The sequence below is a fragment of the Myotis yumanensis genome, unplaced genomic scaffold (assembly GCF_028538775.1).
Source record: "Myotis yumanensis isolate MYYU_CA2020_CCGP unplaced genomic scaffold, mMyoYum1.0.hap1 SCAF_14, whole genome shotgun sequence".
Taxonomy (NCBI): domain Eukaryota; kingdom Metazoa; phylum Chordata; class Mammalia; order Chiroptera; family Vespertilionidae; genus Myotis; species Myotis yumanensis.
Genome location: NW_027223765.1, coordinates 56,307,054 through 56,334,217, shown reverse-complemented (window position 1 = coordinate 56,334,217; position 27,164 = coordinate 56,307,054). Strand labels below are relative to the sequence as shown.

Here is a 27,164-nt window from a genome sequence, read left to right as displayed (position 1 = left end):
GAGACATCATTGTTCAAATAACTGAGAACAAGGTAAGTCAACAACATCAAAAAGGTCGGCTTCTCTGATTTCTCAAGGGCTTGTTATTTTGTACTTCCCAATTCTATTTGATGTCTTGACAAAACAAGATGACACAGGGGAGAATACATTAAATTTTGATTTTTTTTCATCTAACCTGTTACAGTTGTGGCAGCTTAATTTCTCATACTTTCTCCTGAAGATGGCTTTTTGTAAAATTACTCTTAATTGTCACACTGCTTCATGAGACGTGTCCTCACAGCTTTCCCATTTGCCTGGGTTTTACTAAGTATTTTTGAACATATTTTGACCTTTAACACATTGGGAGCTTTTGGTTGGGCTTTGTCTTCATTAGAAATAAATCAGTGAATGGTGAGATTGTCAAAGAAGCAACTGATGTTTTCTCATTAGAATCTAATTTGCACCCCTTAGCTTAACTGTGATGTATAAGGTGAAGGTGTTGGGAATACGTGTGAGAAACTGCACAATTTGAGAAACTGAAGTTGTAATTCTAAAAAAAAGTTGTAATTCTAAAAAAAAAAAAAAAGGCCTTACCCAATTTTGGAATCATCTAATTTTGGCCTACCTACATGCTTCAATCCAGTTATAGTCCCCTTTCTGCCTCAGTAATGTGGGGGGCAATAGGTATTTGCAGTTAAGCTCCCTCTGATATTGTCTCTGCTGGTTAAAACATGAAGAAAGCAGAGCTATACATTTAATTCCCAGTCTTAGAAAAATCTCTTATTGACAAAAGATAAACATTTTATTTTTCTGCATTTAATAGTATCCTTTGATTTAAGCCATATCTACAAGTTAGGCTTCATTCTGATCGTGTATGTGTCTCAAATAGGATTGAGACTTATTTAGCCAGGGCCTCATTCTCTTCCCTTCCAGACCTCAGAATCTGGACAGAATCGTTTCTGTGGTTCTCTGAGCTACTTTGGAATATTTCTTCCTTCCTATTTGCAGCACTTAAACATGATTTTTGTTATTAATATAAAATGTCGTGGCAGCTTTAATTCACGTGTACTGAAATTTTTCCATCCCTCCTACAGGAGGAAGAGATTGAGGGAAGAAAAAGTCTTCATTTTTCTTGATTTAAATAATAATAATATTAGGTTGGCAACATCTGTGCTTATTGGATGATTATTTTCATGTTTAACAATTGCTAATGGGAGAAGTGATTTAATTTATGTAAACTTTACATTTTTATGCAAATGAAGCTGATATTTATTGGAGCTAAGACAATTCTGCTGGCACTTAGCGAGTAACCTTGTGTGCACGGGATGTTAGAGGACAGCAGTGGAGGTTCCACTAACTCCTCCGCTGTAAACAAACAGGAATTGCTGCTCCTCTTTAAATCTAAAGACAAAAGAAGAGCTGGAGAGCCTTGCTGGAGATTGCTTGTTCGGGTTGATAACCTGAAGAACTCCTGATTGGCAGGCAAGTCGGCCACACAGCCCTTTCTGAAAGAAAGATAGCCTTTCTTGATAGATTACAATAAACAACATGGCAAAAAAATGAAATGCTAATTGCATTTTAAAGAGGCCTTTTTTCTAAAATTTTAATAGGTAGTTGTATTGTTACTGAGAGAACAGTTATGCTAATGACTCACTGCTTAGCCGATTTTGCATTAATATAACAACCATTACCTGCCTTCATGCTTCCTACAGTATTGTGGCAAAGTAGCTGAGTCTAAAGGAGTTATACAAAAAGCAGAATTCTATAATGAAACAGAATTATACTTCCCACATGAATAGTAGGCTTTATTTTTTTAAGACTGAAATATTATGTCAGAAATGTATTTTCTTTCCTCTGTGATACAGGTACCTAGCATGGTATCTCCGTGTGTGTGTGTGCACGCGCGCGCGCGCGCGCACGCGCGTGTTCTTTCTAGATACCATGAGGAATGGATAGAAGCTTCCTAACTTTTCTGTTTGACAATATGCCAGTTGTAGTCATTGGCTTATTAATTATGAAAACTGTTGTCTTTCTCAGGACAGTGGTGGTGTTTCTTCTACATAGGCTTCTATTCTGTATGGCTTTGTAAAATTTGGCATAGTTCTGTGTGTGTGCGTGAGTGTGTGTGTGTGTGTGTGTGTGTGTGTGTGTGTTTTGTTTTTTTAGCGGAGCCGTTTGGTTTTGTTTTGATATTCTGGAGCCTTCTAATTTAATTTGATTTGCTCTGGTTATTTGATGAACCAGTGCCTAACCTGGTCAGTTAACATCCAAACTCAACCCCAGGTCTCTGTGGCACTCCAGTTTCCTGGGACATACGTGTGGTAAAAGGCCAGAGATTAAAAATGGTTTCTAAATTATTAATCCAGATAATTGAAATAACTGTACTTGAAATGTTTTATCTTCTCATTTTTATTATTTCTACACATAGCAATTATGAGAAGAAGTTGACGAACCAATTTATGTGTGTATACTGGGTAGTATTTCCTTGTAGATAAATGAGTATAAACTAAAGAGAAAGCAAAAAAATGATAAAGTGTGATTTTTCAGTATTTATGTTGTGTCTTCTCCCCTCCCACCCAATTCCTCCAATTGTCTCCTAGATTAAAAATAAGTATTGTTTCTATGCGTGTTTTTATTTGTTAGCCTTTAAGATTTTTTCCCCTTCCCATCACATACCATGCCCCTTAGGAATAAGAGAAAACAGTAATACAAGTCATTTTATTTTATTTTATTTTTATTGCTTAAAATATTACAAAGAGTAGTACATTTGTCCCCCCCTCCCCCCTTGACCTTCCCCCAGCCTCCCCTACCACCCCCAGTGTCTTGTGTCCATTGGTTATGCTTATATGCACGCATACAAGTCCTTCGCTCATTGTAGTGGTCTTCTAGCATTCAGACGCTGGAGTCATTGTGAAGTAGAAGGGTCTGCACCAGGCAGCATGTTCACCGCAGTGGAGGGGCTTTTAGCAGCACTTGTTTGTGCTGACAACGTTTTGCCACTTTCTGGCATTAAGGTGGCAACATGCCCATACTAGCAGCGTCCCAGGGCCCAAGCTCAGCTGTGTTTCTGCTACTCGGGCAGGTTTGTGCACACCTGGGGTCGGCCACTCCCAGCTGGTATCAGTCAACAGTGTATCACAGAGAGTGTGTGTGTGTGTGTGTGTGTGTGTGTGTGTGTGTGTGAAATTCAGTTTTGTGTGCTAGCATTCTTTAAATGTCTGCCACAAGTTTAATTTGCATTTCTGATCCCTGAAGGCAGCTAGACAGAATCATTCTAGTTCTTCATAAATTTCCTTCTATGATTCATTGTTAACTCAGAAAACATACTCATTTCTAGATACTCAAACAGTTAAGGTAGTTACAGTATCACAGACATAATCTTTTTTCATTATATTTAAATTGTCATTTGAGAAAGAAATCAAGAAATAGGTTGAACTCCCAGTTAAGGCATGAGCCTTGTAACACACAAAAAAACATCAGAAATGACTGTGTGTTTTTCTCAAGGAGGGTAAGGGGGATGGCATAGAATTAGGAGCCAAAAGTTTTAGTTTTGACTGAATACTCTCAAAGAGGGGCCCATAAATATTAGAACACTGTAGTTAAAAACTCACATGACTGTTTTAAATACTATTGATTTAAACCACTAGCTAGGTTTTATGAATCAAAGTGTAATTTCTGAGCTTTGACCATATTTCTCAATGCTAAAGCACTCTCTCTTGTGTGCCTTTAGCCGCTTTCCAGACATTCAACACAGGATTAAATGATAGTAGTTACAGTGATCAATAGGTTAAGACGGTACAATCCCTCTTGCTGCTAATGACCTCAGTAGTAATGGGCAATAAAGTGTGGGCTCTAATAGCCTCTCCCGGTGCTCGTGCCCTTTGATTCCTCGTGTTCGTAGGGACTGGCTGCACGAAAAACTTGGACATTGGGAGTTAAGGGAGTGGATATCTAGGCTATAATTTTTAACTATTTAAAGCCTTAAACTGTGCCGCTCCCCACCCCCCCCCTTCCCTACCCCATAATGTTTTCTGTCCATTTGGGTATGTTTACTAAAGCTTTCCATAACCAATTTTCATGACATGTTGGAACTTTAGGGAAAGGAAATCTCAGTTTTAACACATTTGTAAATAAGCTCAAGTCCACTTTGGAGGCTCAGAGCTAACTGGTGTTAACTGTGGTTTCAGATATAAAAGCAGAGGTAGGGCCAGTGGCTGTGAGAGCCACTCGTGATGATCCAGAACCGTCCCCAGCCGGGGAGGGTCCGCAGGCTGCTTCCCTCTTTTTCCTTGGGCTGTGCCTGCTGCTTTCAGCACCTCCATCGAATGTCCAAAGGGAAAAAGAGACCCACGTTCCCTTTTTTGTTCTGTAACACAACTACATAAATGGAATAAATAACTATGGGAAGAGTTAAATTATTGGCTGTATGTAAGGGTTTCAAAATTATCTTTATATATGTCAGCCTTCTTTTAACTTTTTAAGTTGATTTTATTGAAGTATAATTTACATACTATAAATAAAATGCCCTCATTTTACCTGCACAGTTGGAAAAATTTTGATAATTTTATACATCCTTGTGACTACCCGCTCAATCAAGACAGAGGGCATTTAGAGTAGCCCCAAAAGTTCCCTCATAGTCTTTCTAGCATAGGCTTTCCACAGTTGTTTTAAAAATTCCAACCAAGATGCTGTTGCTATGATGATTTCTGTTGTAACACTGTTAACTTCGTGTTCATCACCAGTTCAGATCTTACACCACCCTATTCCTGTCCATTTTCCTGTTCATCACCATCAGAAATTTGGCTCAAGGATATTTATATTGTACATCATCCAAGAAACACAGAGGAAAAAAGAAACCTTAAACTTGGTTCTTTTGTTTGCTTAATCAAGTGTCCCTGTATGATGATGCAACTCTCAAGGAAAAGTAAACTTCTATTGTGATATGTTAGCTTTACAGCTCAAGATAGTGATTGGCACCCAGATACATATTGAAAATTTCAAAATGCTTTTTCTTATATGAAGACAAAGTAGAGTAACTGGGATTAATGTCTAGATGGCTAATGTGTTGATGGATTTTTCTTGGTGTTTGCCCTAGAGCAGCGGTTCTCAACCTGTGGGTCGCGACCCCTTTGGCTGTCGGACGACCCTTTCACAGGGGTCGCCTAAGACCATCCTGCATATCAGATACTTACATTACGATTCATAACAGTAGCTACATTACAGTTATGAAGTAGCAACGAAAATAATTTTATGGTTGGGTCACAACATGAGGAACTGTATTTAAAGGGCCAGAAGGTTGAGAACCACTGCCCTAGAGTGAATGGGAGTCCACTGAGAACCATTGTGGTATTTTGTGCTTCCAAGTGTCTTTTTAAGAGGATAATTTATCCACTCATATACATCTGTCCCTTTCTGCATGTAAAAAAATTCAGACATTCCCATCTGCTTTAAATTACAATGTATCTACATCTACATTTGAAAGGCCGTGCAATAGGAAGATTCCGTGATGACCTTCTGGAGTTGGGTTAGTGAAAATTTTCAAATGTTCTGGGTAGTGTTTTCCAAACAATGAGAAACTTGCACATAAACATCCTCACACAGAAACATGCCTGCGACAGCAGTGAAGGGTGTTTGCTGTACATGGATCTGACCTTCAGGAACCATTTTTAGTTCATCAAAATTAGTGATGCTGAGAAATCGGGACATCAGTGCATAATGACTGTGAAATTAGGAATGAGAGCTCGCTATGCAAATGACAGGACAAATCATGTGAAAAAGTCAAGATAAACTGCATATTAAGACATTATGTTACATAAAATTAATACTGCATTTCTCGCTTTTGCTTACTGCTGCCCTGAAAGATTTTTTAAACTCTTTTATCTTCTGATCAGCTATTGTCTGCCGGATTTTTTTTAAGTGGCACACAGGCAAAGTGCAAAACATGTTATTACCTTTTATTGTAATGCATGAGATGACAGCAGATCCTTTTTAACAAAGTATATCCTTTACTGCTTCTTGCTGTCACATGTTTGATTAAAAACTAAAGAAAAGTACGATGCTTAAATATTACTGTTAGACATACAGGTTTTGTCTTTTCTTTTTTGTTGTGTTTTTTTTTTTCCTTTCCTTATCTTTTTTATTTGGGGGTGATTTTTCATGAAACAGTCTTCTTGTATTACGGGGTCTGACAAAATGGTTCTCATGTAGTCTGCAAATTAGACACAAGTGCAGTGATTATTTTGAATAGCTAAATTACATTCTCGAAAGCTTGCAGAATTCATAGCATTGTCATTAGGTATCCGCTTGAATACAATTTGTGTAACCTTGGCCAAGACAGCCTGTCATTTTAATGTCAGTGTTTTATCTGAACAAGACATCATCCTTTCAGATACAGTGTGCAGGTTCCTTGCCGAGATGCCCGTGCAGAAACGTGTTAACAGTTGCAAATATGAAATGCTATCAAGTTCATCACTGGAGCTGTTTGTCACTGAAATGTCATGGGAAGCAGCTCGACTGGTATCACACAGAGTCTGGAGGAATTGAGACATCTGTGTGCGGGGAACAAGGAAGGGGAAAGGCATCATAGGAAGGTCTGTGCTGAGGGCAGGAGGTGCGCCCAGGGGTCAGCCATGCACAAGGCTAAGCATTCCTTGATCTGATCGTCCTTAAAATTGCGATCCACAGAGGTGGTGGCTCATGTGAGCTCCAGCTGTGGAGGTACTGGTTCCCATTTGCCTTCTTCTCGAAAACAAAATTTGTTTGTGTTAACTTCATTGTGACAGAAAACTCATTCTTAACAAGAAATTGAGATCGTTCTAACCTACCTCCAGATCTTCCTGAGTCCTTGTCTGCTTACAAGACTGCCTGGAACAGCTGTCAGTGCTGCAGGGGTTTCTTTTGTTTTTTTTGTGTTTGTTTTTTGTTGTTGTTTTTTACTTGAAATGAACTTCCTAATAGATTCAGTAGGATCTGTTGCTGCATCCCTTCTGGATCAGCACACTGTGCGTGGGAAATCGGTCAGTTCTTGAAGCCGGCGGCCTGCAGATGCTGAGCCTGGAAAGGCTGGGTGCTGTGTGCGTGTGGTTCCCTGGCTCCTGCTCACGCTGTGTTAACCTTCCAGGTGCCCGTGTCAGTGGCTATGATGACACCTCAAGTGATCACCCCCCAGCAGATGCAGCAGATCCTGCAGCAGCAAGTGCTGAGCCCTCAGCAGCTCCAGGTGCTCCTGCAGCAGCAGCAGGCCCTCATGCTCCAGCAGGTAACCATCTTCCTCTGCTCCCTCCTGCACACCTGGTCCTGAGCTCCTCCTGGAAGCACAGGCGGAGCCCAAGGTGGGGCAGCCCCTGGGCCCTGAAGAACCAATTGGCTGCATCCCCGAAAGAGCCCCTGCGTAGCCACTAGGTTTGGCCAGGAGAGACCCTGGACTGAGATTAGGGCTGTAATGGGACTTGGTAGAAATAAGACCTTTCAGGCTCGTGTGGCTTTGCAGTCTTTTATTTGGTAAGCCAGGGGCTTCTAAACGTGGGAATCAAAGCAGAGCGGAGCCTTGGGAGCAGTGGATGGGGCAGCTCTCGCAGTCCCATTTCAACTGGAAGCTTAGAGTTTTTCTTTCAAACACAAAGACCATTTTGGGGTTGGCTAATTGTAAGGTACATAGTTGACTTTATTCTTTCACCTGTGCTGATGCCGAAATGAATTCCTGGCTGCCACTGTACCATGGAGACCTAATCTTCAGATTTCATGGACCCCTGAACGTAAAGGATGAGACCGAGTACTGCGGTGGCTGCGCTGCGGGCAGGTGTGGGCTGGGCAGGCGTCTGGGAGGCTGGCCGCCCTCTGACGCGCGCCTGTGCGCACACGGGGCCAGCCCCGTCACTGAGAAAGCGCGGCCTGTTTCGAAGGAGAGATTCACCAGACTCGCAGCAAGGGCGTTTGCCTTTGTTGTACAATCAAAGGTCATCCCTTGCCTTATTTTAATTAGTTTGTGTGGAAAATGGTATGTTTTTCATCAGTTCATTTGGGGGATTACTTTTCAAACAATAATGCCAAGAATAGTCAGTGTGCGCTGAAATTTATTGTCGAGTTTCAAACTAAAGGTCAGGCCATTGCAGATAAAAGGAGGCTGTTCTTCACATCTCAGTGTGTGTACAGCACCGAGAGGGACAGTGGCGGCGCCGCCCCTGACTCACCTCCTCTCTTTTCTTTGTAGCAGCAGCTTCAGGAGTTTTATAAAAAACAACAGGAGCAGTTGCAGCTTCAACTTTTACAACAACAACATGCTGGAAAACAGCCTAAAGAGGTACCGACAATACATATTTTACTTTCAAACCACAGATCCCAGAGGACTATCTAGTGGCTATTAAACTGTCATTCATCTTTTAAATGATTGCACAACTGAGCTGACTCTATCGTTCTCAGCTTCCAGACCGAGAGTTATTGTCCTGTTTTCGCTCCGGTTTTTCTGGGTTCCATTTGTTTGCTGACACGTATTTTATAATCCTGGTGCAGGTGTACCTCTTGGGAGGACTGGGCGGGGCATCCTGGGCAGAGCCTTCAGGCCCCTTTGCAAGATGTACCTGGGGGAAGTGAAGTGCTTTCAGGAAAATTTGATTTGGACACACACTTGATTATTATATCCAGCTCAGAGAGCTTGGGTGTGTGCTGAGGTTGGGTAACCAGAAAGTTCGAGCAAGCCCTGGCCAGTGGGGCTCAATGGTTAGAGCGTCGGCCTGCACAAGAAAGGGTCTCGGGATGGATTCCTGGTCAGGGTCACATACCTGGGTTGCAGGTTTGATCCCCAGTAGGGTGCATGCAGGAGGCAACCAATTGATGTGTCTTCTCACATGGATGTTTCTCCCCCCCTCCCCTCCTACTCTCTCTAAAAAAAATCAATGGAAAAAGTATCCTCAGGTGAGGATTTACAAAAAAAAAGAAAGTTAGAGCCAGATTCTCCATCCCACAATCTCAGTTTAACTTTTCATGCGAGTTGTACGTATCAGAACTGCTGAAAGCAAGTCTGCAGTGGCACAGCTAGCATTAGAGTCTCCTGCCTGGATCGTATGTGTTTCCCCAGCAAATAGTAGGTGTATCGCAGCAGCTGCCATGTGCACAGTGTTATGTAAGTTCACAGAATTATAGCAGGAGGCACCCCGCCCAGGTAGGGGACAGCATTGCCTCCAGGAATGGGAAGGTTTGGGGGACCTTCTGTGTGGCCGCGTGCGAGAGGCTCAGTCATTGGGGGCGTGTCCTTGTGCCTGTCTGCATTATCAGGGTCTCTGTCTACCCATCCCAGAGCTGCCCCACGTATCTGACCGCCTCGTATTCCGACCGTGACGGGCATTCTTTTCATGTGAGCGTTTTCTCCTTGGAATGACAGAGAAGCAGCTCACAGTCCAGTTGAACGGCTTCTGCGCTGGCCCTAAGCAGGCGGCCGCTCTCCTTGGTGGGAAGCAGTCTCCCAGGTGACTCCTCCCTCCCCTGGGTGGAAGGCCAGGCAGCACTCATTTGACACAGCGGGCGTGAGCCGGCCCTTCTCCCTTGTGGGTTCCTCTCACAACACAGAGTGGGTGCATTTTCCATGCCCTGTCAAGTTTTCGCCCTGGAGTCCTCTTCAGCAGCCTGGATATCAACCCCCGTAGAGTAGGGGCCGTTTCGGGGTGCAGGGAGGAGGTGCTTTAATGAAAGTGCTGACACATTTGTGTACAGTGGCGTGCTACCGGGTCCTGCTATAATAGAAAAGGGAACAGATTAAAAAGTGTCTAAAATGTAAATCTAAAGGACTAACAGTAATTAAAATGGAAATGGCACAGGGAGGGAAGGCATGTAATTGTGAGATATCACTGTGCAGGAGGCGCTCAGCTTTGTTTTGCTGGCTGTTTTTCTAATTCAGTAGGGCTTACTCATCAGTGGCAGTTCAATGCGCGTTAATGACTCTGGGATTGCAGGCATCACTCTGGACAAAGAAATGATTATTGTGCGGTCAAAAGAAGTTCAAAGACAAGAAGGGAATTTCAGTTTTTTCCTTAGAGATCCACATTCAAGAGCATATAAATTAAGCCAAATGTTAAAAACCACAGTCTGAAAGCTGACTTCAAAGTCACAACTCTCTAATTAATGAACTGCGAGCTTCGGTTTGGACAAGTTGTGGTTTGATGCGCCCATAAATCAACATGACAGGCCTGTTTCACAGCCTCAGCCAGTGCTTGTCATTGAGTCACATCAGATGTAAACAGCAGAGAAAAGGAGGATATGAAGGAGGTGCAATTGATCAACAGAATTGGTAAAAACCCACTTTTGAAGCACATTATGCATGATCACAGGAAATGGTTACAGCCTCGAGAGGGTTCCCTTCTGCTGTTGCTTTTTTGAATCAGATTTCTAACAGCCTTCAAAAGGGAGAAGGAGAATTATGGAGTTTCTCCCCCGTGGCTCACAGGCTATAACCCCCTGTTGTTATTTTGTGCTTCTTTCTTTTCAAAGGCATCAAAATTTAGTTTTTTAAAGATCTTTAACTCTATATTTGAAGACAAACAAAAAAGGGCTGCCACTGCCATTCTTATCAGTTACCAGGGATTGTGTTTTTCCTTCTGTTGCCACTTCTGATTAACCTCTTACTTGGTCTGCAAGACATGGTTTGAAATGCACGTCTGCATGCTGGGGGAACATGAAAGCAGACGCGCTCCGAGGGCAGATAAAGAAACGCGAAGGGGAACGTTATGCAGCAGAAGGAAGGATAAAAGTTAACTCTCCCAAATCGCTGCTGTCAGAGGGGCATCCGGGCCTGCAGACATGCTGCTGGTGGTGGAGTGGGGAGGGGGTGGGGGAGGAGAGGAATGCTTGGTCCCTGAGCCAAGAGGTGAGACCTTCCAGGAGCATTTTAGCATCTCCAGGACATGACGTTAGCTGTGGTCGCACTCTGTCCTCCATTTTGAAGGCATGGGCGACAGGAGATATGTTGCCTTAACATCCCGAGGGTGGACAGACCCAGGGGCAGGTCTTGGATTCCAAGATATGTTCCCAGCGCCAGGAGATGTGGCCAGGATGTGCTGTCACTGTGGCTGAAGGACCCTCGCTTTCCTGAGGTGTCTCCTGAATTAGCATGCAGGTGGTGGCCAAGTCACACGGTATCAATTTCATGATGTGGACTAGTGGTTATGACTTTAACAAGGTTTGAACTTGGATGTTGACAGATGGAACAAGTATATTAATTCACTGAATCCCCAGTCATTAGTGGCTCATAATTTTGAATTGTCAGGTCCTCCTCCCCTCCCTCCCTTTCCCTTTTTTGATTACCTTTGCTACAAGTCGCTTGATCTTTGGCCAGAACAATGAACCTTGACTTGCTTTTCCCCTGAAGTTGCCTCAAAGATGTTTCCTTGAGCAAGTGAGGCTCCACACTGAGTTAGACCCGAGACCTTCCTTAGGAGACAGATGCAGCCTCATGCAGCCGGCTCCTTACGCCACTGCTCACAGAATGGGTGTGGATAGTAGAAGGCAGCATTAACAGTAAGTCAGGCCACAAACAAAGTTCCCATCCTGTGTGGGTGAGGCAGGTTCAGTTGATTGTTTTAAAAGGGCCATTTGTCCCAGGCAGCTATGACAGTTTATGTTAGGCAGTAGGGAGGAGCCGAAGAAAGGAAAACAGACCTTTGACTGCAGCTCCAGGGAGGGGATCCGAAATGCAAGGTTTATCAGGGCATTTGAGCCTTTTAACACTGGCTGCTGACCTGTGGCGGGGACTGCGTGGAGACCTTTTTTGTGTGCGTTCAATTGTGAGAAGTAAACAAATGGGCTCGTATCCTGTGCTTGGTAACTGGGTGGGGAGCAGTTTGGCAACCAGTGTTGCTTTTAAATTCTTTCTTTGGACAATGGGCCTTGTATACTTTTATATCCTGGCTTTTCAAACGCGGACAGCTTTCATGAGCTTTCCTAGGGATGGCTGCAGTGACAACAGAAAAGCCATCAGTCATTTTATATAAATACAGCATCTTTAAACATTTCATTTACAGTAAGACAGGAAACACCCTCCCTAAACTTCAACACCCACCCCCCATTATTTCTTTTTCAAGAGGAGTTAGATCCTCCAACTTCTATGGTATCAGTGTTGGATTTTGTCTACCTTCCCCCCCTTTTTAAAAACGCTGGGAATTAATATCTGTTGAAGAAGAGAAAAATCATTTTGACATGAATATAACTATCATTGGGTTTTACATTAATGTGATAACTTGGGAAGGGGTGAAAACAATTGGATCATTTTAAGCATGCTGTTCTTAAAATGAAAACACTGGCTTTTCATTTAAATTTATTTAAATTTTTGTTGTTAGTGATATAGAATTTGTTTTTTGGAGTGAAACTCAATTAACTTTCTCAGTGGCATGGTAGTAAGTCTGAAATTGGTTGCTAATATGAGAATGATGGTTTTTTACTGTAAAATAAACTACACAGAGGCCGAAAGGAAGCCATCATTTCTCTCTTCCCTTTATCTCTGCATCAAGGAGGCCTTGATCCGCACACATTCATGGGTGGATCGGCTCGCGGTCGTGCTTTAGGCTAAGTGAATGCAGTTGTTTGTAAGTGTAGTTCTCAGAAGCTCTGGCGGGGTTGTGTAGACCTGTTCCTTGCAAAGTCTCCCTGGTATTTTCATGAATACTTAGACTTAGGAAAACGGATCTTGTTCTTTGCCTAAATGATCTTTTTTGGGAGCTACAGTTTGGGAAGAGTTAACTTCCCTTCCGAATTGTGAGGCATGATGTGGCTGAGACCTCCACCTCGATCTGATTCCTCACAGATTAAGGATATGAGATAATTTCCCTCTATTTTTGTTCTGCTGCACTGTATTATCTTTCTATCACTCAGATAATTACCGAGGAAATCTACATTAATTTTTTTGGCTGGAGCAAGGCCTGCTAAACACAGGAATGATGTATTGATGTTTTACACAACAAAAGTTTTCCTCCTGTCATTGTCCAATCAACAAAAAGATATTTGTCAAACGGTAGAGGGTAGAGCCCTTCTTTCCAAGCCCAAAGCCGGGGAGGGAAGCGGGGAGGGTTTCTGAGCCTCCAGCGGAGTGGAGGCCTGAAGCTCAGTGTCTCCGTATGAAACACAGTTGAGTACGATGTTGTTTGCTAAATTATGAATGTGTGTAATTAAAATCTAGTGGCTGTTTCTATGAAAGATTTACAATGTTATTTCATCGTTTGTCATGGCTAATTAACAATATTAGATGAAGTTTTTCTTCTTCAAAGGCCTGATTTTTTCTCATTTATTTATGTCAGAAGTGATAAACAGAGTAGTTAAAAGCTCGCCCGTGCGCGGGAGGAGGCAGCTGTCTGTGGCCCCTCGGGGGCCAGAGTTGGGGTCCCTGCACACTGGCCTGCTGGGGTCTGAGATCCCGGTGCTGACAGCCAGGGAGAGCACGTGCTGGGTGAGGGAGCTGGCGTCCCTTTCACACCAGGTGACACCTTGACGGGGCGCCCCTCACCCAGCGCCCCTTCTCTCCTGGACATGGATGGGTGTGTGGGGCGGTCTCACCTGGCCTGTTCGCAGCCTCACTCTCTGCCTGGTCTCTTGCAGCAGCAGCAGGTGGCTCCCCAGCAGCTGGCTTTCCAGCAGCAGCTCTTGCAGATGCAGCAGCTCCAGCAGCAGCACCTCCTGTCCCTGCAGCGCCAAGGCCTCCTGTCACTGCCGCCCGGCCAGCCCGCGCTGCCCCTGCAGCCCCTCTCGCAAGGTGGGTGTGGACGCCGAGGCCGGGGCCCATCTTCTGGGCCCCGCCTGCCCCTGGAGAACTGTCCAGGAAGCCCTGCAGACCTGGGAGGAGTCCCCATACTGCTGGCGCCAGTGGGACCCAGGTGGCCGAGGGCTCAGCAGGTCCCTGAGGGAGGGGAAAGCAGTGCTCCCCCACTGACAGCATTTTAATCAGATGGAATGTTTTCAGTTTGGAATTACAAATGAATTTTCTTGAAGGTTTTTTTTTAGTCATTTTAAGCTGCATTTCATGTCATGTAACTTGTTCTGTTTTAAATCTTAGTCATGCTTTATAAATTCCACTTTCTAATATCTAGGGTTAGAGTCCAGTTTATTTTTGTGTGATTATAAAAACGTAAAGTTTTTGTTGGTTTTCCTCTCTTTTTTCTTTCTTTTTTACCTTCATCTGACTGTTGATTTTTGATCAGTTTAGTACACTCATCCGATCAGATAGGATGTATATCTCTAGCTCTTCTTCAAAAACTGAGGTTCTTTCAAAAATAACAAGATTTTATAGATTTAAAATTTTTCTTTTGAGAAGCCATTGACATGTTATTCCACTGGGTGTTGGGCATCAGAAGCTAGCACTCTGCTGTGTTTAGGACACCCCTGGTGTAAGCAGCTCTTTCACCTGTGCAGTGTGAGAGCACCTGTGTGGTGTGGTGCACCTGTGCGGTGTGGGTGCACCTGTGTGGTGTGGGTGCACCTGTGCGGTGGGTGCACCTGTGCGGTGAGTGCACCTGTGCGGTGTGGGTGCACTTGTGCGTGGGTGCACCTGTGCGGTGTGGGTGCACCTGTGCGGTGAGTGCACCTGTGCGGTGTGGGTGCACCTGTGCGGTGTGGGTGCACCTGTGCGGGGTGAGTGCACCTGTGCGGTGTGGGTGCACCTGTGCGGTGAGTGCACCTGTGCGGTGAGTGCACCTGTGCGGTGTGGGTGCACCTGTGCAGTGAGTGCACCTGTGCGGTGTGGGTGCACCTGTGTGGTGAGTGTACCTGTGCGGTGTGGGTGCACCTGTGCAGTGAGTGCACCTGTGCGGTGTAGGTGCACCTGTGCAGTGAGTGCACCTGTGTGGTGTGGGTGCACCTGTGCGGTGTGGGTGCACCTGTGCGGTGTGGGTGCACCTGTGCAGTGTGGGTGCACCTGTGCGGTGAGTGCACCTGTGCGGTGAGTGCACCTGTGCGGTGTGGGTGCACCTGTGCAGTGAGTGCACCTGTGCAGTGAGTGCACCTGTGCAGTGTAGGTGCACCTGTGTGGTGTGGGTGCACCTGTGCAGTGAGTGCACCTGTGTGGTATAGGTGCACCTGTGTGGTGTGGGTGCACCTGTGCAGTGAGTGCACCTGTGCAGTGTAGGTGCACCTGTGCAGTGTGGGTGCACCTGTGTGGTGAGTGCACCTGTGCAGTGAGTGCACCTGTGTGGCCTGAGTACACCTGTGCGGTGTGGTCAGAGGAGGAGAGCAGGCATGCTCTGTGCTGGGGCTGCCCTGTCTCTGGGCCCTCAGCTCACCCCCATTTGGATGCAGGTAGATATGCCGTAAAGGCTGGTAGCTAAAGCCTTCGCTGCCTTGGATTCAGCTGTCTCTGAAGAGTGCTGGAATGGAGAACCTCCATCATCCATGTAGCAGGCCTCGTTTTTGGTCAGAGCCTTTGCTGTCAGGTGGAAGTGAGGCATGTCTGCATTTGAATCTTCTCTCTGGAGTCAGCCACACCCAGTTTCTGTCCCATCTGGGGGTTGCTTTGTTTTTTTGTGGGGGTGTTTTTACTGTGACGACCAGGGCTTTTCTCTGACTCCTCTCGCCTCTCCTCCCCTTTCTGCTCACATCCCCCTTGCTGTCAAATTAGGAGATTTGGTAACAGCCATACCAGGGGAAAACAAAGGGCGTATTGGCCAACGCATTTTTGAACTTGCAAAATGTTACAACGTGCATTAATGACCCTTCGGGAGTATTGTTGGAAACTATTGCAGGCCACACCCACTGGGCTTGGGCGTCAGCCTCTCATCGTTCCCTCTGCTCCTCTGCTGTTCAGCTGCTCACTGAGGTTCATTGTTGTGGCACATCAGTTAAGCTGTCCAAAAGAGGGCAATTGGGCAGTGACAAGACAAGCCCCTGTGTAATGGGAAGGGAATGAATGTGGTGATGCGTGCAGTGTAAGCGCTGCGGTAACATATCAGCGGCGCTGTCGGTGATGCACCGGCCCGGCACTGATTGATATGCCCAGCGGTGTGCCATGACCATGAGTCCCTGCGGCATTAGAAAGATGCGTATTTAACATCTAAAGGGTGCCTTTATGTGTGTCCAAGGGGCATACGCGTAGATATAAACATTTCTGGAGTTGGTGCCTGCGGGAAGTCAGCCACAGTGTCACGGCCATCTTTGGGGGAATCGGGAAGTTGGTTTTGTCTCCCCTGCCTCCTCGCCCAAAAGGGCTTGAGAATTCAGTCTTGTTGGAAGACAATACAATTTTTTCTTTATCAAAGAGATAATGGCTTAAAACTGATATCATTATGAGGCTTAAATCAACTTTCTGCTGGAGCAGGTCACCTGGGATGGGTGTGAAGGACAGAAAGGTTGGTCAGCTCTGGTGTCTGTGAGCCAGTCCTGGGCTATAAAATTGAGTTCCATGAGCAGTAATCTGTCAACTGTCCCCACAACATACATTTTTTAAACCTGTGTCTGCATTTTCTTTTATAATGAAGGGGCCAGTTATCCTGGAAAAAAGAAAGATAGCAAGGCAAAGGGGTATGTGTTAAAATAACTGGAAATGCCCACTTCATGGTACAAACATGAAGATTCTCTTATATACTTGCTTATGACCTTGGCTCAGTTACCTAAAATGCGTATGTAAATATCAACGTGTAGGAATGGAGAGAGAGCAATATTTCAAAGGCCTTTTTCCCCTGAAGGTTATGAAATGAGGCATGTTCTTGTTGTTTGTAAGGTTACTATAGGGCCTTCTCTGTTTTACATAATTAGTGTATCTGTTTTTCTCCTTGGTCTCTTTAATGACTTGATCCTTGCCAGGACCAGTACTTCCATATCGAAATATACTTTCAATTTTATTCTGATTTTTTAATTTTTAGGTGTACACTATCAATAGGAGAAACTTTATTGCTCAATTGTGTGCCTGTTAATGGATTTGTTTACTAACTCAGTACGGTTATTCCTATCTACCATTTTGGAAGGAATGCTTACTTTCTGGAGATTTGATGTGCATTTAGTCTGATGAGTGACTACTAGCCTGTCTTTTATCTGTCTTCATTCTATCAGGAGATCTTGGTAGATAGTCCTCTATTCATGGAACCCAAGTTTAACAATACTATCAAGGCGTGGCCCTGAGGAGGACACTGATTTGACTGCTTCCTTCTAAAGCTAATGATTATTCTTACATGTAATTATCATATTGAAATTTGACCCAGAAGTCCATGAGTTACTATTTTATTTACCATTTCTCGCTGTGGACGATGAAACTGATTGGCTAGCCCATTGGAATAAAAGGGAGTAGAGTAATGGGAATTGTTCTCTTAGGTGTAACAGGACATCTGCCTGGCTTTATTTACTAGATACACAGCTTACTGTTAGTTTGTATGTAATTTTTAATAGGCTTAATTCATTTTTTAAATGGCTTTAAAGTTCTGCTCTTTTATTTCAGAGCGAAAGTGTCAACATAGTTGATAGACTGGCGTTCCTCCAGGCTTTCCACTTCCCAGGCAGTTGACCCGGAAATCAGTTAGTTTGAGTGGAAAATAGGCGGTTTGTGCTTTTCAAGTGTATTTACTCCCTGGAAAATAAAAATAGGTGTTGACTTGTGTGGCTTTCTATCTGTGTGTTATCTCCAGCAGACAGGCCTGTTCGCTATTGTTTCAGTTGAGTAAGCAGTGGGCCGCGGGCTGGCGGGCTCACAGGTGATGGTTGGTGCGCAGTGGCAGTGGCAGTGGCCGGCGGGCTCACAGGTGATGGTTGGTGCGCAGCAGCAGTGGCAGTGGCCGGCGGGCTCACAGGTGATGGTTGGTGCGCAGCGGCAGTGGCAGTGGCCGGCGGGCTCACAGGTGATGGTTGGTGCGCAGCGGCAGTGGCAGTGGCCGGCGGGCTCACAGGTGATGGTTGGTGCGCAGCGGCAGTGGCAGTGGCCGGCGGGCTCACAGGTGATGGTTGGTGCGCAGCGGCAGCGGCAGTGGCCGGCGGGCTCACAGGTGTTGGCTGGTGCGCAGCGGCAGTGGCAGTGGCAGGCCTGTGAGCCACACAGCCCATGGTCACTTCACCAGGCGTTTGAACATCATCACCCAGATGCAGCAGAACTGGCCAGGGATTCTGTAGTGACCTTTCCCTTTGTTTAATTTGCCTCCAAGGTTTAATTTCAAGGGACAAGTAATAATTGAATATGCCTAATAACTAAATGCTCATTTGGGACAAAATCCATCAAAATATAATTGGCATTTGATTTTTATGAAGGAAGAAGAAAACCGACTTGGCTGTTGAGGATGCGTTCTAAGAATATCTGACCACTTAATGTATCATTTGCAGCCTCCATTATAGTACATATTAATTGCAAATCCTTAAGTATTTGAACATTTTTTGTGGGGAACCATTGGGAGAGATCAACTGTTTTTGTTACCACTCCTCTCAGAAAGGCGGAGGTTATTGGTCTGCTGTGCAATAATTCACTCCTCTTTGATATGCAAACGATCCACGGTGAACATAAAAAAATCCTATCAGACTCATTTCACAGTTCTTAGCCACTCGGGTTCTCTGGAGCCCTGCGCCTCATTAGACGGTGCTCTCCAATGCCGACATAATTAAAATCTTTAACAGTTTAGCAAAGTAAAGATGTTTGGCTGATCACGTTGAGATGATTATCTACCCATTGTATTCTAAATGACAAAAATAAATTAAATTTAGACCTTGGCATTTTTTATTATGTGTTTCAAATGAATATAATGCACACAGCCTTCTTTTTTAATTCAGTACCTTAGACTTGGTAAGAAACACGCCTGTGTCGCTTGCTGCTGTATAGTCAGAAAATGACCAGCTTTCCAGGTAGGGTAGTACCTCAGTTGACTGAAACCAGCTGTAGCGGGATTGCCTAGTGAGGTCCAGGGCTCATGACTTCTCGTAGGTGTCCTCTCAGAGCGAGCTGAGCTTGCTAGTAGTCGTTGAGAGTGGTTCTCTCCTGTGCACTAGCATGGCATGGGGGGCGGATTTGGAAATCCCGGGCTGTCGAGAGGCGTGCCAGCAGAATTAAGGCTATGAGGCCACAGGAGTGAGACGGGCATACTCACCGTATGTCTTCTTGGGGATGTAAAATATGGGTTGACACTTACCCTTAAGACCCATGTCCACTTTGACCCCTTTAGAAAACAAGAGAACTTTATTACTCCAACTTTACATTTTCATTGTATTCTGCAATGGTTCATTAGCGCTGATCTAAGAAATGACAGTAATAATAGTGTTACTTGTATAAAAAGTTACACAGTTTTTCAGTAGACACATCCATCAATTAAGCATGTGGTACTAGAAACCAAAATTAATGAGGAAGATAGGTGTGTTAATGAAATAATCATAGTATAATCAATTTGACTGTTAAAAGTTGAAAAGCATTTCAGGAAGATGATATGAATTCATAATTTACGTCTAAAAGTGATTAATAAAAACTATATTTAATAACAAAGCTATTTGTCATCATTTAAGACTTAAGCACAAAAATTACTCATTTTTTGGTTCATGTTGTCATAATAGTATTGTTGAACACATTTATTTTGAGTCCTTCTTTGTGTCTAAAAATATATAACATCTATCCACTTTTTCCTCCCCAAAATCTGGAAACCACCAAGGGGATGGAGGCTTACCGTCAGCTGCAGCCGAGGACACCTCACCTGCACTCGAGGGAGGAGAGGGTTGTCACTGCATTGTTGGCTTTCGTTGGGAGGGAAAGACACTGCAGCCCCAGAGCCCCCTGACACTAGGCTTTGTTTACTGACTCTTTGATTTAATTACTGTTTGAAGAGGACGGAATTGGCTGTTAATTGATTTAATTATCCAATTTGTTTGTTTCAGGCATGATTCCAGCAGAACTGCAGCAGCTCTGGAAAGAGGTGACGAGTGCGCACCCTGCCGAGGAGACCACGGGCAGCAGCCACAGCAGCGTGGATCTGACCACAGCCACCTGCGTCTCCTCCGCCCCTGCCAAGACCTCCCTCATCATGAACCCACATGCCTCTACCAATGGACAGCTCTCAGTCCACACCCCCAAGAGGGAAAGGTAGGAACGAGCCACTGAGATGTGTCCAAAAATGTCTGTAACAAGGAGGGTGGGGGTGTGCCTCACCCTGTCTTCATGACCCCTGGGACTTGCATGTGCATATAATCACTTAAGAATGTATTCAATATTGTTTGGGTGTGAAGCACCTAAGAGTTTGCACCTTTTCAACATGGAGTTAGCACTGCTGTGGCTCTAACCTACACTTTAGCCCAGCCAGCGGCCTTGCCTTCTCCTTGGATGGGTTGGGTTTAGGGCTTCCAGGCTTCCTCTCTCTGCCAGGTGCTCACCCGTGCAAGCTGGCTGTCTTGGCTCCAAACCTCTTCTAAGGGAGTAGCAGTGTCGCTGTGAGCAATGTTGAATTGTGGTTTGAGAAACATGGAACTTGTGCTGCTCTGCACTGCCCTCCTGGCAGGCAGGGAGCCCGTATTTTCATTATGGTGTTCCCACAGCACATGAGCTTCTTAAAAGTAAACCCCGTGAAGGTGCGAGGCTGGAGGGCGGCGGCCGCGTCTGGGCCCACAGGGGTCTGCAGCTCACCTTCTGGTGGCGGAGTGCACCGCCAGGGTCCAGTCGTCGTGGTTCCGGGTGGGAGCTTGGACTTGCCCTGAGCCCCTTTGGGCTGTTGAAGCTGAGGTTGTGGGAGACCCACCATGTGAGCACAGCTGAGGGAGGAAGCGGAGCAGCCATGACTGTGTCTTAGCGCCAGAAGCACTGATGCCACTGTGGCTGCTTTTCAGAAGTAGAATGTGTCAGTGCAGATAATGCTCTTAAATTAGAAGGTTTTCTTAGTTTACCGTTTTTAAGCCATTTCCTGTATATTACATAAGGCAAAGCTTCCACAGACAGGGGAAACCTTAGAACTAAAATGTGATAGTGTCATTACCATGAGAAAAAAACAAATTTTATATTTTGTTTTTAATAGAAGTGACTCAGTGAAAGTTTTAAAATTATGTTTTCACTTAAGCAATTACAAATATAATTTTATATATTTCTTGAAATATCAAACATCAGGAAGCCCACTGCCTTAATTAGGTTTGTATCTTTATACCAGCAGTGTTTTATCCATTTAGAGTTTAGTAATCACAGACAACATTATCTAAATACGGGTGTGTGTGTGTGTGTATCATATTCAGCGTAACACCCACGAGGCATTCCCCAAATGAGATTTGTGTATGCTTGAACCAGACCTTTTGACTCACATTTTAAGATCCTTTGGAATCTCTGTGAAAGGCAGAGGGGACCGAATGATGCTTTAGGCTGACTGGTTTAGGAGGTGTGAAGAATGGGGTGGTTCCGGCAGAAGCAGCTTGGAGCCCCTGCCCAACGGAGACTTCTGCTACTCCCAGTTAGGAAAGGTTGGAGTGTCTGGAGCCAGTCTTGGGTCTGGCTGGCTGTGTAGTCCTTTAGAATGTCTTTGTTCTTTTAAAAACACTACCCCTTCAGTGGCTTTGGGGAGAAGGCTCTAGGCGCCCCCTTGCTGCACGTGCGTTGGTGTCCTGGGGTGGCTGCCCCGTCGCAGCCAGGCACCGGCACGGCCCCTTTACCGCAGAGCAGGGGGCCCTGTGCCAGAAATGCCCACCGAGGCCCTGGGGTGTTTGCGCAGATTCCCCGTGACACACACTCTTGCTCGGATGCCATGTGCTCAGCTTCATTCCAGAGGCCGTGCGTCCACACTCAGGTGAGGGCGAGCAGGGAGGCGAGGGGAGAGAACCTTCTCACGTCTTAGAGCGCGTTTGGAAGGAAGTGGATCCTACAGACAGTCCAACTCCAGAATAAGTTTGACTTTTTTTATGGTCCTTGTTTGTCTGCACAAAACTTGAGCATAATCCTCATACTACATGGCAGAATTAGACTATGGATCAGAAAAGGTTCGGGCCTTACTGAGCCTTAATCGGGGGTAAAAGCAGGCTGAGTGTTGGAGTTGCCCGTGCAGGGATGAAGCAGCTGTGACTTTACCTGCCACTGCTCCTCTCGATTTAGGTTTCTATAGATTCCTAGATGTGGCTGGATTAAAAGAAAATTCTAATTAGCACATTTTAACTGAATGTAGCAAAAAAGACAAATGAGCACCTGAGATTGAAGATAATTCAGAACTGGTCATCAAAAATGCAACTATCATGTATAAATAGGTACTTAAAAGAATGCGATAGGGTCTTACCCGGTTAAGGTTAATTTCTAAGTCCTGTGTGTGCTGGCCTGTTTAAGTAGTGGAAACAGAAAGCGGTCACCATAACAACAGGTTCTCGCTGCCACCCAGAGCTGCTGCTGGTCAGGGGTCCCTGGGAGAAGGGTCTCGTCCTCAGTCCTGGCCCTCGTGAACGCCCTGCCCTGGGCTCGCCTCTCGCTGCCCGAGTTCCTGACAGGATCTGAACAGGCAGGAGCGGGGTGCTCTTTGGGAAGGTGTGGAAAAGGCATTGTCGTGGGGGTTTGTTTTGGACCTAGTCGGGTGCAGCCCCTTCTCCAGCCCTGGCCGCGCACCCTGGCCTCCTGCTCGCAGCACAGCAGCTCTGGGCCCCGGTGAGCTGCAGGCTGTTACGGAGATAAATACCGCACTTGGCACGACACTCCCACTCTCCTCTTTAATTTGTCTTCCACAGGAAAAGTGTAATTAAATCATTCAGGGAAATCCCTGGAGTGTGGAGCAGGGAGGAGATGTGCTTTGGTAAGGATGGCTGAAGCCCACTCCCTGCTGTGCGGGCACCCCCTCTCCCTGCGACGGCATGAGTGGCCCTGTCCTTTGGGGGCAGTGCCAACCCCCAGGTCCAGGCTTCCTCACATCCTGTCCCGGTGCCTCAGGGACAGTCAGCATCAGAATTCGGGACTTTCTCCCCACAATTTAATCCCGTTTGCTGTGACCCCGCCTCCGTCCCCAGTGCCCAAGAAGTGGGGGTGGGCAGAAGCTGAAGGGGCTGACAGAGGAGAAGGCACCTTCCTGACTCGGACTGCCATGCCGTTCCACAGGACCAGAGGTAGACCACAGAACCCAGACCTGGGGTCCCGGTACACATGACAGTATCACTTTGTTTTCTTTACTCGTCTGTCTTGCTTTAGGAAATTCCAAGTTTTGATGTGGGTAAATAAAATCCACAGCATGCAAATGAAACATTTATGAAAATGCTAAATTTAGTAAAGCCCTTGGAGCTTCTTGGATCAAAGCAGTTATGTAAATACAAATAGCAATTACTACTTAAGTAATTGCCTGAGTTAAAATTCTAAATATCGCATTATGTTATGGTGCGCTGGGGAAGGGAAGGGCGCTCACACTGCATCAGTCTTTCTCTGCACAGGCGTGGGCTGAGTGGTGGCTCATTGTATCCACGTGACTGCTGGGAAGCTGGAGGGGTTATCATACCCATTTCACAGATGAGGAAATTGAGTCATAGAGATTAAATAACTGGTGTAGGGTCACAGAACTGATTAGTGGCATATCCAGGTTCCAAATTCAAGTCTCTCTTCTAGTTTATAAATCAGCACTTGAAGTTTCCGTTCAGCTTAGAAGTGAATACAGTCATGCACTCAACGCTGGGTCAGTCAACGCTGGGCTGCATGTTGGACGGCGGCCCCATAAAATTATAATGGAGCTGAAGAGTTCCTGTCACCAAGCGCTGTCTTAGTGTCAGCGTGCAGTGCACGACTCCAGTGGTGGTGCTGCTGGTGGAAACACACCCGCTGACTGCCGGTCCTGGAAGTGCAGCCCGCACAGCCCTGCCCTGCACGCGGCACTTGCTGACACACGACTGTCACGGGTTCTGCACTCACCGTGCTGTCGTTTTTGTCGTGTGAAACAGTGTGTGCGAGTTACTCAGGCAGCAGCCCCGTCCAGCTCGTGTTCACACGTGTCTGGATTGCACCGTCTTCTCTTGTGCTGGAATCCATCTCGTGTGGTTGTGTAGTTACGTGCTGCACAGGCTTGCAGCCCAGGAGCAGTAGGCTGTACGTGTGGCTGGGCGTGCGGCGGGCCAGGCCGTCCAGGCCTGTGTGGGTGCACTCCGTGATGTTCACATGACAACAGCATCCCCTAACGACTCGTTTCTCGGAGTGTGTTCCTGTCCTTAAGCATCACATCACATGACTACCTGTGATGAACTAAAGTCAGTATTCCTAAAAGAAATTTTAAATTTAATTTAAAATTAATTCAGTTAAGCTTCTGTGTGTACATCAACACATTTTAAGGAAAATAGCACTTTCCTCTTAACTTGGATACAGATATGTTCTAGGCCTTTGGTGAAGGCCTACAAATTATTTACGGTCTGAAGCAGCACATAAAAAACAAAAATGACCCCCGTGCAAGACGTGCACACAGGCAGATGCACAGCAAGCCTTTCTCTCTCTCTTAAAAGTGCCCCCACTTTCCTGTCCGCCTTGTGAATCTCACGTTTCCTTGGTGATACATCCCGGGTCTCTGCTCCATTCCCGCTGTCCTCTGTGGGCCTCACTGGAAATACTCCTTTTGTCGTGATCCTTCCCAGATTTTTGCTCTCAGTCTACCCACCGTCAGCGGCTGTTCCGTAATGTGCGTGTCTCAGTCATAGCTCTGCTAGGTATTTGTTCCAAGCCTTCCCGAAGCATCGGGTACGAGGCTTCCTTAGCCTTCGCAAGGATCGCAGTTGCCCGGCCTCTGCTTTGGTTGCAGACTGTTCTCAGAGTCAGGGGACCACATCGGGCCCCTCTCCCGGGGCCTCCTGCCGCCGTCCACTCACCAGGCCTCTTCCTTCCTCGTCATTCTCCTCTGTTGGCGCCGCGCATGTGTCGCACTGGCTTGTGCTTTTTGCGCTGTGCAGCTGGCAGCGCTTTTCAAATAGCCCTGAAGCCGTGGCTTGGCTCATGCGCCCTCAGACAGTTTCACGTGATACAGTGTCTGTTCTGCGCTGGTGGCCTCTTGCCATGTTGCCATGTATCTGACTGTGTAACAATAACATTTGTGTCTACTGGGCCTCACTATTTTCAAAAGGCAGGGGACTCTGAAATGTGGACAGCCTGGTGCTTTCTTTCTAATTTTTTAAACTAAATTCTATGTCGATGAATAAATATTGGTGCTTTTGGTGTATTTTCTAAAATTCTAGAAGCTTGGTTTCAGAATTGTAGTTTCACAAGCCTTTCACTGTTGTATATATTCCTAGTTGGGGCCTTTTGAGCCAGAAAATTAGTCAGTAAGCTCTAGCCTCTCATCATTCGGAGCAGTGCTTGCTCGTTGCACCTTTTCTTGGTTTCGGTTTTGAAAATCAGATGATTGGTCTTGTGTTTCTTTTGATTTGAAGTATGTACTTGAGCACACACTGGCTACCACCAATCTTCCTTTCCCTTAGAGCAGTGGTTCTCAACCTTCCTAATGCCGCAACCCTTTAATACAGTTCCTCAGGTTGTGGTGACCCCCAACCATAAAATTATTTTCATTGCTACTTCATAACTGTAATGTTGCTACTGTTATGAATCGTAATGTAAATATCTGATATGCAGGACGTATTTTCATTGTTCGCGACCCACAGGTTGAGAACCGCCGCCTTAGAGCATTTTGGAGAACCTGCAGTCACATTGTCCCAAATCGTCTTCACAATTGTTGCTGCTTCCTGCGAATATGTATTGAGGCAATTGATCTATAACAGAGGTCAGCAAATTATGGCCTACCAGCCAAGCCTGGCCCACAGCTCATTTTGTAAATAAAGTTTTATTGGAACACAGCGATGCTCATTTATTTATGCATCATCTGTGGCTGCTTTCACACTGGAGTGGCTGCCTTGAGCAGTTGTAGCAGAAACTAAGTGACCCACAAAAACGAAAATATTTTACTTTCTGGCCATTTACTGAAAAAAATTTGTCAACTTCTGACCTTAACTAACAAGACCATGTTTCTCAGATTTCCTGATGGTATTCTTACAGGTGTTGGGTGGATATTCCTCCAGGAAGATTTGGGTTTCATGGTCTGAGATGAGGTATAGAAGATGTGTTTGTCATACCTGCTCAGTGTCAGCAGCTGCAGCGAGTTTGGCATCACCTGGCAGCCTGTTAGCAATGCACAGTCAGGTGGGCACTGCTCTCCACCCAGGGCGGGCGTGGTCATCAGGTCCCCTGGTTTGGGCAATGTTGGGAAGTAGGAGTTTTTCGGGAAATTTTTGAAAATCTAGTCCTTCCCATTCTTGTGTGAACCAGCAGAGCAGAGGGAGTGTTGCTGGAGGGAGAGGAGCCGGCATGCAGGGCGGTGAGGCAGCCACCATGTGCTGAGCTACTGCTTTGTGGGGCCCTATAAATAAAGGCCTTGCCCTGGCTGATGTGGCTCAGTGGATAGAGCGTTGGCCTATGGACTGAAGGGTGTTGGGTTCGGTTCCTGTCAAGGGCACATACCCAGGTTGTGGGCTTAATCCCCAGTGTGGGGTGTGCAAGAGGCAGCCAATCAATGATTCCCTCTCATCATTGATGTTTCTCTCCCTCTCCCTTCCTCTTTGAAATCAATAATCTATATATATATATGCCTTGACATCTGCCTTGATGCTCTTTTTCCCATTTAAGCCTCACAATAACCCTCTGGGCTACTTACTGTCCTGTTTGTACAAATGGGATTGTGGGGCCCAGAAGCCACACAACTAGCTGGACTGGCCCCGAGGTCTCCCTGTCCCTCAGGTCCTTGCAATGACAGCCATAGTCTGGTGGTCCCAGGGCTGCTCCACCCAGACTGTTGGGTTACAGTCTTCAGCCCTTAGAGCTCAGGGATCAGGACCAGGCCATAAGCATCAGGTGGTCGTCTGCTCAGCCATGAGGGGCGTTTGGAGAAGCCCCCGAGGTCCTCTGCTGCGTGTCTGTCTCGTCTTTCTGCCCAGAGCACGCAGGGGGCAGGCTGGGCGCGTCCTGCCAGCTGTCCTAGGGACCAGAAAGGGAAGGGCGGGTGGCCAGAGGCAGGGGCCTAAAATGCAGGCGCCTCTTTCTGTTCCAGAGCGACACTTTGAAGCATCACCTGCATCTGTTTGCTTGGGAAATAGCCTGTTTAGGGCAGAAATGTTCCTGCTTGCCCAGGGTTTCCGGCTCAATCCCCAGCAGGGGGCGTGCAGGAGGCAGCTGATCCATGATTCTCTCTCATCATTGATGTTCTCTCTCTCTTTTCCTCTCTGAAATCAATACCAATATATTTTTGAAAATGTTCTTGCTTATGTCAGAAGGAGCATCTGGGAGCTAGTGAGCAGTTTGCACGTAG

At 45.9% G+C, this 27,164-nt stretch overlaps 1 protein-coding gene across 4 annotated transcripts in view; it reads left to right on the top strand.

The window, feature by feature from the left end:
• Window positions 1–27,164, top strand: part of FOXP1 (forkhead box P1) — a 482,289-nt gene that overhangs the window by 384,802 nt on the left and 70,323 nt on the right. For 3 of the 4 annotated variants that reach the window (XM_070391017.1, XM_070391014.1, XM_070391015.1), the window contains 4 exons: window positions 7,100–7,237; window positions 8,189–8,278; window positions 13,555–13,708; window positions 19,777–19,981. In XM_070391017.1, coding sequence (XP_070247118.1) covers window positions 7,100–7,237; window positions 8,189–8,278; window positions 13,555–13,708; window positions 19,777–19,981 — 587 coding nt within the window. The remainder of the gene's footprint in view (window positions 1–7,099; window positions 7,238–8,188; window positions 8,279–13,554; window positions 13,709–19,776; window positions 19,982–27,164) is intronic. The other variant, XM_070391016.1, reaches the window with a different exon arrangement.